General features: G+C 45.2%; 1 protein-coding gene across 6 annotated transcripts in view; it reads right to left on the bottom strand.

Moving 5' to 3' along the window:
* znf827 (zinc finger protein 827) overlaps positions 1-9,317 on the bottom strand; it is a 68,793-nt gene extending 59,476 nt beyond the window's left edge. For all 6 annotated transcript variants that reach the window (XM_042338082.1, XM_042338096.1, XM_042338101.1 and 3 more), the window contains exon 1: positions 9,233-9,317. In XM_042338082.1, the coding sequence (XP_042194016.1) occupies positions 9,233-9,275 (43 nt within the window). In that variant the 5' untranslated portion in view covers positions 9,276-9,317. The remainder of the gene's footprint in view (positions 1-9,232) is intronic.
* Between the last annotated feature and the right edge of the window lie 6,807 nt (positions 9,318-16,124).

Raw genomic sequence — 16,124 nt, 5'->3', positions numbered from 1 at the left:
AAACCAAGAACCAGCAATAGCACAATATGAACTGAATTGTGTCCAATCGCAACAAATCGATAAAGGAGTGCATTGCTGTACAGGAGAGAGCATAATGCTTATTATTATTCAAAACCCTCAATATACAATGGATATGGATATTCCCACATCCAGCTTATTGAACTAAAAAGACCTGAATAGTCGTACAGTATTTCCTGCTCATCAGTATGCACCTCTCCATCTACCCTCTTGAATAACCTGCACCTAGACAATCAATAACCCTCCAATTCCATGGCAACTACCAAATGAATAGGTCAACGAAGGACATATATCCAATACCAAAATAGATGGAATCACTGCTGAAATGCAGCGGTTTGGAGCATCTTTTTGGACTGTAATTAAGATAGCTTTGCAAGCCTTGGAGCCAGTTAGTTATGGTTACATTCTTGGAATAGCTAGTCATCCAAAAAAAATGCCACACACCAATTTAAATCCGTTAAATAAAACTACGTAAAGCATACATGCTGCGTAGAAAGCAACTTTGGAACATCTAGAAAATATTTTAAAGAATATTAAGAATACCTCTTACCAGGGATTGAAACAACTTTGATAAGATAGTTATAGGGTATTTAAACATTTTATTTACTTGTAGCAACACAAGCACATTGGAAAGGGTTAACACCAACAATAACATTGCTGGGGATAATGACAGGTTAGCATTTTAGGATTGGATAGCCACAACAGCTGGAGTGCTTGTAACTGAAGCCACACTCCATCATAGTCCAAGCCTTTGCCAAGTACTACAATATTTGTAAACTTATCAGACAATTACAAACTCAGGTTAGCACTTGTAATATACACAGACCGATTTCCTGGTAATCATCACTTGACAGCCTTGTGCCAACTGAATCACCAATGTTAAGTCTTCAGGTCGGGCAGAACTGCTCAAGACAGGAATTCAATTTTAACACTACACAAAAAAAAGCATCTCAAAGCGCTTCGCAGTAATAATGTAGTGACTGTCTGAAAGGAAAAGCACCAGTCATTTTGCACACAGTAAATAATAATAATCCTTGCATTTGATAAAGTGCTTTTCATGTCTTCTAGACGTCTCAAGACGCTTCACAGAATATACTGTAAAGTGAATTGACTGTATATTTGTGGGCGAAACACGGCAGTCAATTGCGCACAGCAATGACCCACAAACAGTCGTGGATTGAGTGACCAAATTATTATTGTTTTTTTTCTTGAGGGATTATTATCAGGCGTGTGGAGTAAGGAAACTTGCCCAAGGTTTCACTATGCTGGGAATCAAACCCTGGTCTCTTGCTTGCAAGGCGAGTGCTCCAACCACTGAGCTACAGGACTCCAGTAAAGTCTCACTCACTACCGTGTTGTGAATGTCCAATTTACCTGGAGAATTTTATTGGCTAGGGCACCAGCAGAAATTTCTTTCTCTTTTCAAGTAGTGTTGTGGCTTCAATGGCAATCAGTACAGTACTAAAGTGGAGCATCCCTCTTGTCTATGAGCTCCAGTCTTGATATGGGTTTTGTACCCACAACTTTCTGATCCAGATGTAAACTGAACCAAGAATAACGTGAAGCACAACAACTCCTCTAACCAAAAGAAATGGAAGCTGAATCGTACAACTGGGTTGATCCCAAACTTGATCATTGGTCAAGACTGTGTTAGTTGATAGCTGTCCGAGTAGCAACCCAGGAGCTCAGAAATTGATCTCCAATTTGGGGGGTAGTGGGAGAAAAATAAAGATCAGTGGACCTCAGATGAGAGCAGGATTAGGCTCAGTTGCAACAGTCACTGTGGTCAAATGGCCCATCAATGCTAACTGTTTGCTAACAAGCAGCAATGGATACAATAGATACCCTGAAATCAGATTTCAAGGGTATCTATTGTCATCTAAGCTCCTTGGTGAAAATCACTGCCTTTAGATAACCCTCAACAATTCAGCTGGTAAAGGCACTTCTCTTCCATGTATGAAACTGAAGGCCTTGGGTTCAATTTACTGAGCTTGCAGCATCTGTTGATTTCAGTCCAATTGGAATCAGTGCCCCTGGAATTGGGAAGCTCCAAGGTTCCTACTTGTAATCGCTATACAGTGACCCCCCCACACATGGAAAGGGCACGTGTGTAATATAATAATAATCCTTGCATTTGATATAGTGTTTTTCATGTCTTCTAGATGTCTCAAAGTGCTTCACAGAATATACTGTAAAGTGAATTGACTGTACGCTTGTGGGCGAAACGCGGCAGCCAATTGCGCACAGCAGTGTCCCACAAACAATTGTTGATTAAGTGACCAAATTATTTTTTTTTATGTGTAATAATCAAGTAACAGACCGTTTGACACTCACACACGCGAAGAATGGTCATTCAGGTGAGCCATTGAAGACAGACAGCATCTGTGGAACTACACCCCAAAGTCAGTATCTTCAGGGGGAATGAGGATTAAAAAAAAGCATCATCTTGTCACACCCTGAAACCCTCGTAACAAATCGTATATTAAGAATAATGAAGATCATTTTGTAAATGTGATTACACACAATGGACTGAATCTGCAGTCAGCTGTCACTTGCAAAAATACAGATAACTGCGCCAAACTCTGAAAATGCTTCAAGCTGTAAAATCTGAATTACCATAGTATGTCTTTCGTTTCTTGGTAAACCACAATTTATCCTGCAAGTGTGAGTCAATGAACAATCTTCATGCTGGTAATCTACATTTTAATTTGCAGCAGTTTGACTCAAACAGTATCACTCTAGTTACGAGCTAAGGTCATAGTGAACACGTAACTAAAATGACACTCAAGCACAATGTTGAGGAGTGCTCCATTGTTGGGAGGTGCCACTCTTCAGATACAATTTTAAACTGAGGTCACACAGATTATGTCTGTTTCAAGTGGATGTTAAAGATCCAAGGCATTACTCAAAAGAGTGGGGCAAATCTCCTTGGCTACTATTCTGCCCTGACCCAAATTCACCAAATGAAAAGGGATTAAATTCGGTCAATCATCTCACCAGTACTTGTGGGATTTGGGCAGCACAAATTAGTTACCACGTTTTCAGATACAAATTCTTGCACTTCAAAAGTAACCCTTTGTTTGAAGCCTTTTAGATACAGATGGAATCACCATTTGTAATATTACTTTTTGAGCTCCAATAATAACTGGTCACTGATCTGGCACTTTACACTTCTGGAGAAGTTACCATTTTTTGATTTGGACCAAAATTACAGCTATCGAACTTCTTAAAAAAACTCAAGATTTGTTAATCCGTGGCTCATTCTTTCATTCTATTTTCTATCAATTCAGAGATTCCTCAAGGCTCTATCCTCTCCTCCACTGTGTTTCTTCTTTGTATCAATGACCTCCTCCACTTATAATTATAACCTTATCCCCTTAACATTATTCACCTTATTTCAGGTTGCACGCCTTCAGTTCACACAAACTTCATTCTTTGCAGTGGCTGAATAACTAAACCGTGATCACCTTCACGTCTTTCAGCGAAGCAATGATTATCTGGTTTCTTTCAATTTCTCAAAGACACATTCTTTTCATGCCAATTTCACATCTAGCCTTAGATAGCTCCACTCTTAATCCTTCTTCGTCTATTGATATCCTTGATCTCACAATATGCTCTGCTTTAAACCAAATTCTCTCTTTCCTCTTTTGTGCCCAACATTAATTACCCCCTCAAATACTCTCATCTTCGTATGAAGCCCAAATTCTGAATGCTTCTCCCCTTTTGAAGGAGGCTCTTCTAATAACCTCTCCTGCATGCTTGGATAGACAATAAACAGGCTCATCATCTGACGGGTGATCCTTCACTCACCTCTGGCCTCAATCTATTTTCCGCCACAATCTTTTTATAGCTTTTTCTATTTATAATAATAATAATCCTTGCATTTGATATAGTGCATTATCACATTCTCAAGATGTCTCAAAGCACTTTACGGGATATACTGTAACGTAGTTTGACTGTGGACATTATGAGTGTAATGTGGCAGCCAGTTGTGCACAGCAATTTCCCACAAACAATCAGTAACCAATTTTATGCGGTCTTCGAAGAGTAGACATGTCCCGAAGGACAGGATCTTTGACAATGCAACCCTCCCCACCCCAACGCTGCACTGGAGTGCCAGCTTGGGGCATAAACCCACAACCTTCTGACTCCGAGGCAACAGTGCTATCACTGCGAAATACGATTTTAAAAATGAAGGATGCTTCTGGTCATTTCACCTCTGAACTGTAACTTACTTATTCCTTCCAAATTATAAAATCACACAAAAAAATTGCTTAGCTAGAATCTTCCAACTTAATTCCCTGTGTTCCTTCTCCCTACAAGCTTTGCTGGGCTGGAATTTAAACATTCGCACTCTTCAACGGCAACGATATGCGTTTTTAGATAGCATCCTTGGCACGGGGTAGCGTCTCAGAGATCTTACACCGTTTTCAAAATAAAATTCTGGCAACTGAGAACATGTCAAAGACAATTCACAATTCCGCAGGTACAGAGTGCCAAAAGAGCTGTTATCCCCAAATAAAAACCTTGGCAATTTTTACAACCAAACACCCGATCAACAAATACTTTCCATCAGTTTCAAATCAAATTCAGAAGGGGGGAGCAGGGTTTGTTGCTATTGAATATGGTCACAATTTTTTTTTGTGGTGGTGGGTGGGGACGGGGTCGACGGACGGTAATCTTTATTTTCTGGGATGGAAATGTGCTGTTGACCTTTTACTAAACCATGAGTAATCAAAGCAGCTATAGAAATGGTCTGGCAGATGTCACGCAACTGGGCAGGGTTGCAACCCAGCAACTCACTGCCCCCTTTTCTCCCACAATTGCACCGATTGAGAGAAACACAGTAATGCAGTTAGTTACATGAACCAACAAGGGCGAAATTTTTTTGTTTTTGTTTGTTTTGCCAACTGAAGCACATGCTGGATATTATTAGGGAGCTTGATCGCCTCAAGCCAGGTTCCTCCAGCGGGCATGCAGAGCAATGTAATTTTGGTGGATAGACAGAGAGAGAGAAAGCAGAGCCTAAACACTGCACCCCAGGGTCAAATCATAAGCCATCCACCACTGGCTTGCATTTTGCTGGAGAGAAGGAAAAAACTTGCAAACGTGAAAGGCCCCAATGTTTCATGAAGACTGTAAAATAACAGACTTTCTTTTTCTCTCTCTCTCCCTCCCTCAGTATAAAAAACAAAACACAAAGATGTCGGTGCAAATGCACAAGCCCTAAAAAACCCTGAACTTCAGGTGACCGACTACAGCTTTGACACAACGGCTGTCAGACATGAACCCGACTGAACTGGGAGGGGTTCAACTGGAAGCAACATTGCAACAACAGAATAAAAAGAGAGCCAGAGGGGGAAGAGAAAACGAGGAAAACACACACTCTCTCTCTCACACACACACACACACACACACACAAACGCACAGACAGAAATCTTAGCAGCAATTTTTCCATCTCCAAGAAAAGTTCCCCTTTCCCTCTCTCTCCCTCTCCTCTCCTCCCGGCCACACAAAGCAAAGCAGCGAAATAATGCACTGAATCTTCAATGTAAAAGTTGATAAAACAAAAAGCAGCAATGTGTGTGTGTGTCTGTGTGTGGTGGGTGGGGGGGTGTTGAAGCGGTGATTTAATATAGTGGGTTTGAGAGGCTGGAGCTGCCTGTATGTATGTATGTATGTCTGTGTGTCAGTGTCTATGTGTCTGTCTGTCTATGTTTGTGTCTATGTGTCTATGTGTGTGTCTGTCTATGTGTCTATGTGTGTCAGTGTCTATGTGTGTGTCAGTGTCTATGTGTGTCTGTGTATGTGTCAGCGTCTATGTGTCTTGTGTGTGTCTGTGTCAGTGTCTATGTCTGTATGTGTGTCAGTGTCTATGTGTGTCAGTGTCAGTGTGCATCTATGTGTCAGTGTCTATGTGTCTCCGTATGTGTGTCAGTGTATTTGTGTATCTATGTGTCAATGTCTGTGTCACTATGTGTGTCAGTGTGTGTGTCAGTGAGTGTGTGTCAGTGAGTGTGTGTGTGTCAGTGAGTGTCTGTGTGTCAGTGTGTGCCAGGGTCTGTGTTTATTTATGCATCAATGTTTGTGTCACTGTCTGTGTGTGTCTATATCTGTGTGTGTCAGTGTCTATGTCTGTGTATGTCAGTCTGTGTGTGTGTCAGTATGTGTCTGTCAGTATCTGTCTATGTCAGTGTCTGTGTCAGTGTATGTGTGGGTGTCAGTGTCTGTGTGTATCAGTGTGTGTGTCTGTCAGTGTTTGTGTGTGTCAGTGTGTGTGTGTGTGTGTCTGTCAGTGTGTGGCTGTATCTATGTGTCAATGTCTGTGTGTGTGTCTGTGTCACTGTTTGTGTGTGTCAGTGTCTATGTGTGTGTGTGTCAGTGTGAGTGACAGTGTGTCAGTGTGTATGTCAGTGTCTATCAGTGTCTATGTGTGTGTCAGTGTCTATGTGTGTGTGTCAGTGTGAGTGACAGTGTGTCAGTCAGTGTCAGTGTATGTGTCAGTGTCTATGTGTGTGTGTCAGTGTGAGTGACAGTGTGTCAGTGTGTGTGTCAGTGTCAGTGTATGTGTCAGTGTCTATGTGTGTGTCAGTGTGAGTGACAGTGTGTCAGTGTGTGTGTCAGTGTCAGTGTATGTGTGTCAGTGCTCAGTATAAGTCCTGGTGTTGGCCTGATCCAACTGACCCTTTCACTGTGACCGCGGGCTGCCATTCCCCCCCCTCAGCCCAGACCCAGCCCAGCCCCCCCTCAGCCCAGCCCCCTCAGCCCAGCCCCCTCAGCCCAGCCCCCCCTCAGCCCTGACCCAGCCCAGCCCCCCCTCAGCCCAGCCCCCCTCAGCCCAGACCCCAGCCCCCCCCTCAGCTCAGCCCCCCCTCAGCCAGACCCAGCCCAGCCCCCCCTCAGCCCAGCCCCCCTCAGCCCAGACCCCCCTCAGCCCAGACCCCTCAGCCCAGCCCCCCCTCAGCCCTGACCCAGCCCAGCCCCCCTCAGCCCAGCCCCCCTCAGCTCAGCCCCCCCTCAGCCCAGACCCAGCCCAGCCCCCCCCTCAGCCCAGCCCCCCTCAGCCCAGCCCCCCCTCAGCCCAGACCCCCCTCAGCCCAGCCCCCTCAGCCCAGCCCCCCCTCAGCCCTGACCAGCCCAGCCCCCCCTCAGCCCAGCCCCCCTCAGCCCTCCCTCAGCCCTGACCCAGCCCAGCCCCCTCAGCCCCCCTCAGCCCCCCCTCAGCCCAGCCCCCTCAGCCCCCCTCAGCCCAGCCCCCCCTCAGCCCAGCCCCCTCAGCCCAGCCCCCCTCAGCCCAGCCCCCCCTCAGCCCAGCCCCCACTCAGCCCAGCCCCCCTCAGCCCAGCCCCCCCTCAGCCCAGCCCCCCTCAGCCCAGCCCCCCCTCAGCCCAGCCCCCCCTCAGCCCGCCCCCCCTCAGCCCAGCCCCCCCTCAGCCCAGCCCCCCCTCAGCCCAGCCCCCCCTCAGCCCAGCCCCCCTCAGCCCAGCCCCCCCTCAGCCCAGCCCCCCCTCAGCCCAGCCCCCCCTCAGCCCACCCCCCTCAGCCCAGCCCCCCCTCAGCCAGCCCCCTCAGCCCAGCCCCCCCTCAGCCAGCCCCCCTCAGCCCAGCCCCCCCTCAGCCCAGCCCCCCTCAGCCCAGCCCCCACTCAGCCCAGCCCCCTCAGCCCCCCCTCAGCCCAGCCCCCCTCAGCCCAGCCCCAGCCCAGCCCCCTCAGCCCAGCCCCCCTCAGCCCCCCTCAGCCCAGCCCCCCTCAGCCCAGCCCCCCTCAGCCCAGCCCCCCCTCAGCCCAGACCCCCCTCAGCCCAGCCCCCTCAGTCCAGCCCCCCCCTCAGCCTCAGCCCCCCCACCCCCCTCAGCCCAGCCCCCCCTCCCAGCCGCCTCTCTCTCTATACCGGCCATTCCACAACCTCCACCTCAACCTCCTCCAACCCTAGAAACAGCGCCCCCCCCCCACCCCCGGCCCCCCCCCCCCACCCCGGCCCCCCCCAAATATATATATAACAGCCCAACACACGCGGGAGCAATGCAACATACGATCATGCAATGCAATGGATGGACTGATAATAAATACATGCAAATAAAACCACACACACGACCCTCCCCCCAAATAAAACCACACACAACATACACATACACACAACATACAACACACAACACAACATACCTACAACACACACACAACATACACATACATACACACACACACAAACATACGCGTACACACACACAACATACACATACACACACATACACACAACATACATACACACACAACATACATACACACAACATACATACACACACAACATACATACACACACAACATACATACACACAACATACACACACACACAACATACACAAAGCATTACCCAGAGCCTAAAGACAAGGAGTGTGTGTGTGGGGGGAGAGAGAGAAAACAAAAGGGAAGGGGATGGTGGGGGGGATGGGGGGGTGGTGGGGTGGTGGTGGGGGGGGTGGGGGGGGGGGATGGGAGTGGTGGGAGTGGGGGGGGTGGTGGGGGGAGAAACTTGTTACAACGAAACGAGCAGCAATGAAATACCGTTTTTATTAATTTTTTTTTAAAAAAATTATTAATTTAATTTTTTTTAAAAAAAAGAGAAACCCCCCAAAAAAACACAACACACACACACACACACACAAAAAGCCCTGCTGATCACCAACATGGCCGCCTGCACACTGCTCCCTCTCTCTCGCTCTCTCTCTTTTATTTTTATTTTTTTAGGGGGGGGGGGTTTGTATAATTTTTTTTAACCCAAAAAAAATAATTTTAAAAAAATCCTCTCCCCCCCCCACTCCCTCCCTCCCTCCCTCCCCCCCACTCCCTCCCCTTCAGTTGTCTTTGTCAGTTTTCACCTCTTTAACCCTAAACCTCTGCTGCTGCTGCAGCACAAACCAGTACACACTCCCTCCCTCCCTCTCTCCTCTCTCTCTCACACACTCCCTCTCTCTTTCACTCCCTCACTCACTCCCTCTCTCTCACTCCTTCCCTCCCTCCTCTCTCTCTCTCACACTCCCTCCCTCCCTCCTCTCTCTCTCTCACACTCCCTCCCTCCCTCCTCTCTCTCACACACACTCCCTCCCTCCTCTCTCTCTCTCTCTCTCACACACACTCCCTCTCTCCCTCTCTCTTTCACTCACTCACTCCCTCTCTCTCACTCCCTCACTCACTCACTCACAGCCACACACTTACTGTATGCCAGGCGTTTCGGTTGCTCCTGCTTTCTCCGGGGCATTTTTCCTTTCCCCCCTTCCTTCCTTCCTTCCTTTCTTTCTCTCTTTCTTTCTTTCTTTCTCTTTTTCTTTTCCTGTTTTTTTTTTAAACCATTTTTTTTAGCTTCACATTTTTTTTCTCCTTGTTTTTTGCTGTGCTGCTGGTGCTGGTGGTGGTGGTTGTTGTCGTTGTGGTGGTGGTGGTGGTGGTGGCAGTGCTGCTGGTGGTTTCAAAGCAGCATTTTGCAATTTATTTTTCCCTCCTGGAAAATTTTGGAGAGCACATTTTTTTTTTTTTTGCTTTCCCCCCCCCTTCCCCCCACCCCCCCAACACACACAAAAAAAATCTATCTACACATATATATACATATATATTGCTACAATATATATACACGTGTATGCATATGTATATGTGTGTGTGTGTATATATGTGTGTGTGTGTATATGTGTGTGTGTGTGTGCAATCTCTTCTTTGTTTTAAAAAATCTCCAGATTCATCGTCTCTCTATTTTGCACGTTCAAAAAGAAAAAAAAAAGTGTGCATTCGGTGTGTGAACTGTAGTGCGAGGAGGAGGTGGTGGAGGTGGTGGTGGTGGTTGTAACGCCAAGGCACTGTTTTTGAGTGTGTGTCGTGGTTGTGCATATGTATGTGTATATGTATGTGTATGTGTAAATGGTGAGAGGTTGTGTGAGAGCAGCAGCAGCAGCAGTAGTAGTAGCAGGAGGAGGATGCACCTGGATGGCCCTGTAGGGTCGGTCGGTCGCTGTGTGTGTGTGTGTGTGTGTGTGTGTGTGTGTGTGTCGGTCGGTCTGTGTCTGAGAGTCAGGCAGTGAGTGTGAGGCTGAGCCGCTGTTACCCGGAGCTTTTGCTCCAACCCTAACACTAATCTCAGGATCAAAGGGCAAGTGCAGGACTGCAAGTAAAGGTGCCGCTCGGCTCGCAGGGATACATTCGAGACGAGCAAAGGCTTTTTTTTTTAGCTCTCTTTTTTTTTTGCAAGTGCAAATGAATGACACGAATGGAAGGAGAGAGAGAAAGAGAGAGAGAGAGAGAGAGAGTGCACCCCCAAGAATAAACGACATGCAACGTGCAATTCGGTGCATTGGCAGAATTGGACGTGCAACTCAACCGAGTGAAGTTTGCCACTGGGTTTTATTGATTATGATGATCATAATCATCATTAATAAGAATAATAAAAAAGAAAGGGGGTGGGTGGGGGGAAAAAAATGTTGGAGGGTGCCAGTGTTCTGGGGAGAGACTTAAAAGTTATTTGCAATTGAATGAACTTCAGTTTGGGTTCCTAAATGGGTAAAATATATGTATATATATATATATAATATTGTTCTGCTGTTGCTCCCTCTGGAAAATCCAACCCAAACTCCCAAGTGGTTCAAAGGAGTTTGCAGCTTGTGCAAGCAACCGGTTTTGATCCTACATTTCCACTCCAAACGTACCCCAAGGTTTGACAGCTCGTTCCACTTCACATGGAAATAGAGAGCCAAGCAACCGAACCACCTCTTGTACAGGTGTATTGCAAAAAAAAAAGAGTTGTGTGGGAAAATAAGTCTTCATGTCTAATAATATGCAACATCCTGGGATGGATTTACTGTCGTTTCTTCAGCAATATAGTATTACGTTTCATGTATTAAGTTGCAAACTCTGCTCGACTACAAAGTCTGATTAACCCATAGGTTAAATCCTTTATAAAATAAGCAGCCAAGCCTTTTCCCTCCCACCCCCCCACCCCCATATATAATATAAAAAAATATTTTTAGTGGTATGATTTTTACAATGCTTCTTCGCTTCATCCAGATAGGTTGGTCACAATAAATAATGAAAAACAGGTCTGTTTCCTCTGAACACAACAATTTGTGACGTTCAATATTTCATGTCCAATTAATTATTGATAATTCTAAATAAAACTTGAAATCAGTAAATGGGTGAATAATTTTTCCAACTTAACCTTGGTGTTCCAGTGAAACCGAGAGTTACATTGGTCAGTAGGTTAGAATAATGCCTCAAATATGTGTAAACAAATGTCGCAAATAAAATAATAATCATTGCATTTGATATAGCGCCTTATCACGTCGGTGAGATTCCTCAAAGCCCTTCGCAGAATATACTGTAAAGTGAATTGACACTATATTTTGTGGGCGAAACGCGGCAGCCAATTGCATACAGCAGTGTCCCACATACAGTCGTGGATTGAGTGACCAAATTATTTTTTTTTGAGGGATTATTACCCCCGGAAAAGTAATCTGCCAATCAACTAACAACCCGGTTCCTACTTAATGCTAAGTAAGCAGATAGAGGCGCATGAGTAAGGAAACTTGCCTAAGGTTTCACCCTGCCCAGGAATCGAACCTGGGTCCTCTCACTTGAGAGTCGAGCCCGCTAACCAACACGCTACAGGAATCCACCATTGATATCAACCACCAGAATGTATGCCAGTCAGGAACCTGGGCGACTTGTTTGACCCTCAACTGTCCTTTCTCCCCCACATCCGTGCCATGACTTGCTCTGCCTTCCCCCACCTCCGCAATATTGCCCGACTCTGCTACTGCTTCTCCCCTCAGTCCACTGAAACCCTTATGCATGCTTTCATTACATCTAGGCTCGACTACGCCAACTCCCTGCTTGTCGGCCTTCCCAACTCGTCCCTCCAGATCATCCAGAACTCTGCAGCTCGTGTCCTCTCCCCCTATCATACCCACCCTCACCTGGCTCCACTGACTTCCTATCCCTCAGAGGATCGAGTTCACCTTCATGGCCCTCCTTGGCCTTGCCACCGCCTAACTCTAGGACTTGCTAACCCCTTATAAACCTGTCGGCTCCCTCCGCTCAGCAGGCTCTGGCCTGCTCCATGTCCCCAACCTGGCCCGCCCCACCATCGGCGGTCGGACCTTCAGCCTCTCTGCCCCCACCCTCTGGAACTCCAAACCGCATTCATTTTGCCTCGCTCCATCCCTTGTCTCCTTCAAGGCACCCCTCAAGACCTTTCTCTTTGACCGTGCCTTTGGCCACCCTCCTACTCTCGCTGCCTTCCACCGTCCCTGATTCCCAACCCCCCCTTTCCCCCACCCCACCACCACGGCTTAGGTCTTAATCCCTGACTGTTCAGTGCCTTGGGACATCCTCCCGACGTAAAAGTCACTTTACAAATGTAATATTGTGTTGTATTGACATAAAAAGTGCTGTAATACACATAAAACTTTGGTAACAACAAAAGTGGAAATTTTCAACGATACGCAGACTATATTTTGTTGATGGTACAATTAATGGTAAATGGTACAATTAATCGAAATGAAGAAAATTATATTTTCCAGTTGCTTACAGATACTGAGACATAATCACATAAGCATATGGATAAATTTACAGCACAGAAAAAATATGGGCCATTCCACCCATCGTGTCAATATTTAATATGTATTTTGCAGTGCAAGTGCTCAGACCACTAACATCCAGAGAATTTCAAACTCCCTGAGCTAGCCATTTTTGGGGAAAATTTGATTTTCTGCTCTGTGACCCTCAGTTGAACCCTAACATTTCCGAAATAAAAAGGCACTCAGATATCAGGAGTTGTTTTATCACTGTGACAAGAACATTCTACTGCTAAAATTCAACTCATACAACATTTCAATAAATATAACATGTTTCAATCACCTTACTTATGGTCCCAAAGTCATTCATTTTTTGCCCTATTTTCACTCTTTCCCCCAATTCTCTTTCCTCAAATGCCCTTGAAGCTGAAATGGATCGAAGATGACATGCTTGGCAATGGAATATCAGGATTGAGCCTACCCTTTGTAGTGATCTCGGTAGTCTAGCTCCTGAGCCACGCGGGTCTATCGAAGACTCAGCCAGGTTGGCTCATTGTAGGACTTGGAAGGGTAGACTAGTTACTGGGGCAGGGAATCCTCCCACTAAACTATGTGGTTTTATCTGATTAAACTTCAGTAGTGCCCCAGTACCTAGGGTCCCTACGCCTTGGCTCACCGAACTGCACCTAATGCTTTCTGGATCTAGGAGAGCAGGATGCATCCCTCCGTAGAGAGAGTGCGCATTTCATTCCAAACATGGGAATTGCCACATTCAGATGGGATGCATGGCACTCTCAGTCTGGTTTGAAAACCCTAAAGCATGGTGCTGGGTTTCTGGACGTGGCTCACCCCCAAAAACAACTTCCAAAATCATCTTCGCTTCGTCTTTACAAAATGTCTAAATAATACACTCCAGAAAGAAAATTTCGACTCATGATGTGTTAATTAACATGGGTCCTAATTAACACTAACTGATGCTAATTATCAAATCATTGAAAATTCAGCCCTGTCGATAACTGCAGGCACCGACTGATCTGTGGGTATTCTTCCCCAACTACGTCACAATTCTTGAGCCTGAAAACAGCTTGCCGTGTGGATTTGACTTGCTGGCCTGTAGATTGTAGCATTGGAAAGCCAATTAGCCAGATACTGATTTTACTCTGATTTTTTTGTTCAGTTAAGCTGGTGTCCTGCTAACTGGCATTTCATTGTGATCCACAGGACAGCAAGTCCAAAGCATCCTGCAAACTAGGCCACCTTCAGGCTCAACCACTGTGTCAAGGGGAGAGGTGGGGGGGAGAGGGAGAGGGTCACACCACTGGTCCAGTTGATGTTTTTAGTTATCAAGAGGATTGACCTTTTCAACAATGTGATAATTAATACTTGAATATTTGACCCTGTTTTAACATTTCTCAAGATTTAATGTATAATTTGTCTGGTGTGTCTCAGGATCCTACTATCAAAATAAGTGTCAAATAATTCAAAATTGCTTTCTTATCTGCTGGAAAATTGCTTAGAATTCTCTCCCCACCACCGCCCCCACCTGTCAACCGAAGCTCACAGCATCAAAGTTTGCCCTCATCAGTGAAGCGACTGGGCTAAATTTTTCCTACTTCGATAGTTCCTACACAGAAGGCAACCATTGTTTTTTGGTCAGCCGGGTATCTGACACATGCGGAAACCTATCACCACGCTTAAGAGTATCCAGACCAAGCTGAGAATTCCATGCATCCCATCTACATGTGGAAATCCCAGAGATAGTTTGCTAGAATGGAATGTACACTCTCTCCCTGGAGGAATGCATCCATCCTGCTTACCTAATTATGGAAAGTGATAGGCACAGGTTGGCAAGAGCCAAGGCTTGGGGTCCCCAGATTGTGTGTTGGGGGTATTGCTGGAGTCCAAAGAAGGCAACCATTCGGTCCATTGTGTCTGGTGCCATTCCTACCTGCTTTGCTAAAATCACTCTACTCTCATTCCCTTCAGGATCGTAAACACCTCAATCATGTTTTTGTATTTGTACCTCATATGTATCCCTCTGCCATTCCACATCATTGAATGCTTTACCCATTAGTCTATAATTATTATCCTCATTTCCCCCCTATTGATGTGTACTTAAATAATTTAAATACTTAACTGCATCTGCTAATTGCCCAAACCTTTCTCTTGTCTTTCAATATCTTCCTGAAGTGATCTGGTTATTTAATGTAAATTAAATGGATGTCACTGAATTCTTTTCTTTCTTTTGCAGCACCTTAAGTGATTCATTGAAACAGATAAGTTTCTGCTTACCTGGCTCCCCTTATTTTGTTATTGTGCCAGTATCTGACCAGGAGTATTGTAGGCTTGAACACCATATCATAACTTATTGTTCTCTTCTTCTCCCCTCGCTGAATTTTTCACCTAATTATGAGGCTGTTTGACCAATAACGTAAACACTACAATATGCCCCTCCCCAACAGAGTTGATTGTTTAAAACTTTATCGTTATATGTCAATTTGTAAAGCTCCAGTATGTATTTTACTCTCTTACTCTGCAAAACTTCTTAGCCTGTTTGCACTGCTTTTCTCAATAATATTATTATTATTGTGCTTTGGGACGGCCTCCCGATGTGAAAGGCGCTATACAAATGTAATTTTGTTGTTGTTGTAATAAATAATTATAATCCTTGCATTTGATATAGCGCCTTATCACATCGTTGAGATGTCTCAAAGCGCTTCACAGATTACATTGTAAAGTAGATTGACTGTATATTTTGTGGGCGAAAGTGATACAGAGTGATACTATAAGCAAAGTGATCCTGGGCAAAGCAAAAAGTTAACTGCTGGCAGTGTACTAACATGTTTTGCAGAGTGGCAGGACATGTATTTTCCTCCAGAGAATTCCTTGCAAAACAAGTATCCGATCTCTGCCAAGGTATTTCAGGAAAATGCTGAATACTGTTTAGGTAATTCTTTAGAATGAAATTGGAAATAAAAATTGGAAGGCATGTCTTCGTTAATCTGCCAACAGTCGGCTAATTAGCAGAGCACCTTCCATGCCCTCCCACAGGATAAATAACAAACACAACAATCTTTTTAAAGAGTACAAACTGTCACAGGATTATCTGAAGCATGCATTATTCAATATTTATCAGTGGTGACATACATATTTCTTTAAATAATGTGCCAATTCCAATCCAGTCCTGAAGGAAGATAGTTAAACACTAATAATAATAATCCTTGCATTTAGGGCCTTATCATGTCGGAAGGATGTCTCAAAGTGCTTTGTAGAATTTACGGTAAATGGAGAGACTGCATATTTGTAGGCAAAGAAGGCAACACAATTGCGTAAAGATGTGTTTGGAGTTTGACTGTGATGCCTCCTGTAGTTCACTGTCTGCATGACTTACCATCTCACTGTCTGCATGACTTCACATATGGAAGATGGTCCACTTGGGTGAGGAACTAATGGCTGCCAGCACCACCTTACAGTCCAGTACAGTGACTGGCATCTCTCTTACAACAATCACTAAAAAAGCCATCTTTTTGTTGCATCTTTTACATCTTAAC

The sequence above is a fragment of the Callorhinchus milii genome, unplaced genomic scaffold (genome assembly GCF_018977255.1).
Source record: "Callorhinchus milii isolate IMCB2004 unplaced genomic scaffold, IMCB_Cmil_1.0 Scaffold1, whole genome shotgun sequence".
NCBI classification, from domain to species: Eukaryota; Metazoa; Chordata; class Chondrichthyes; order Chimaeriformes; family Callorhinchidae; genus Callorhinchus; species Callorhinchus milii.
This window is presented reverse-complemented; position numbering and strand designations above follow the sequence as displayed.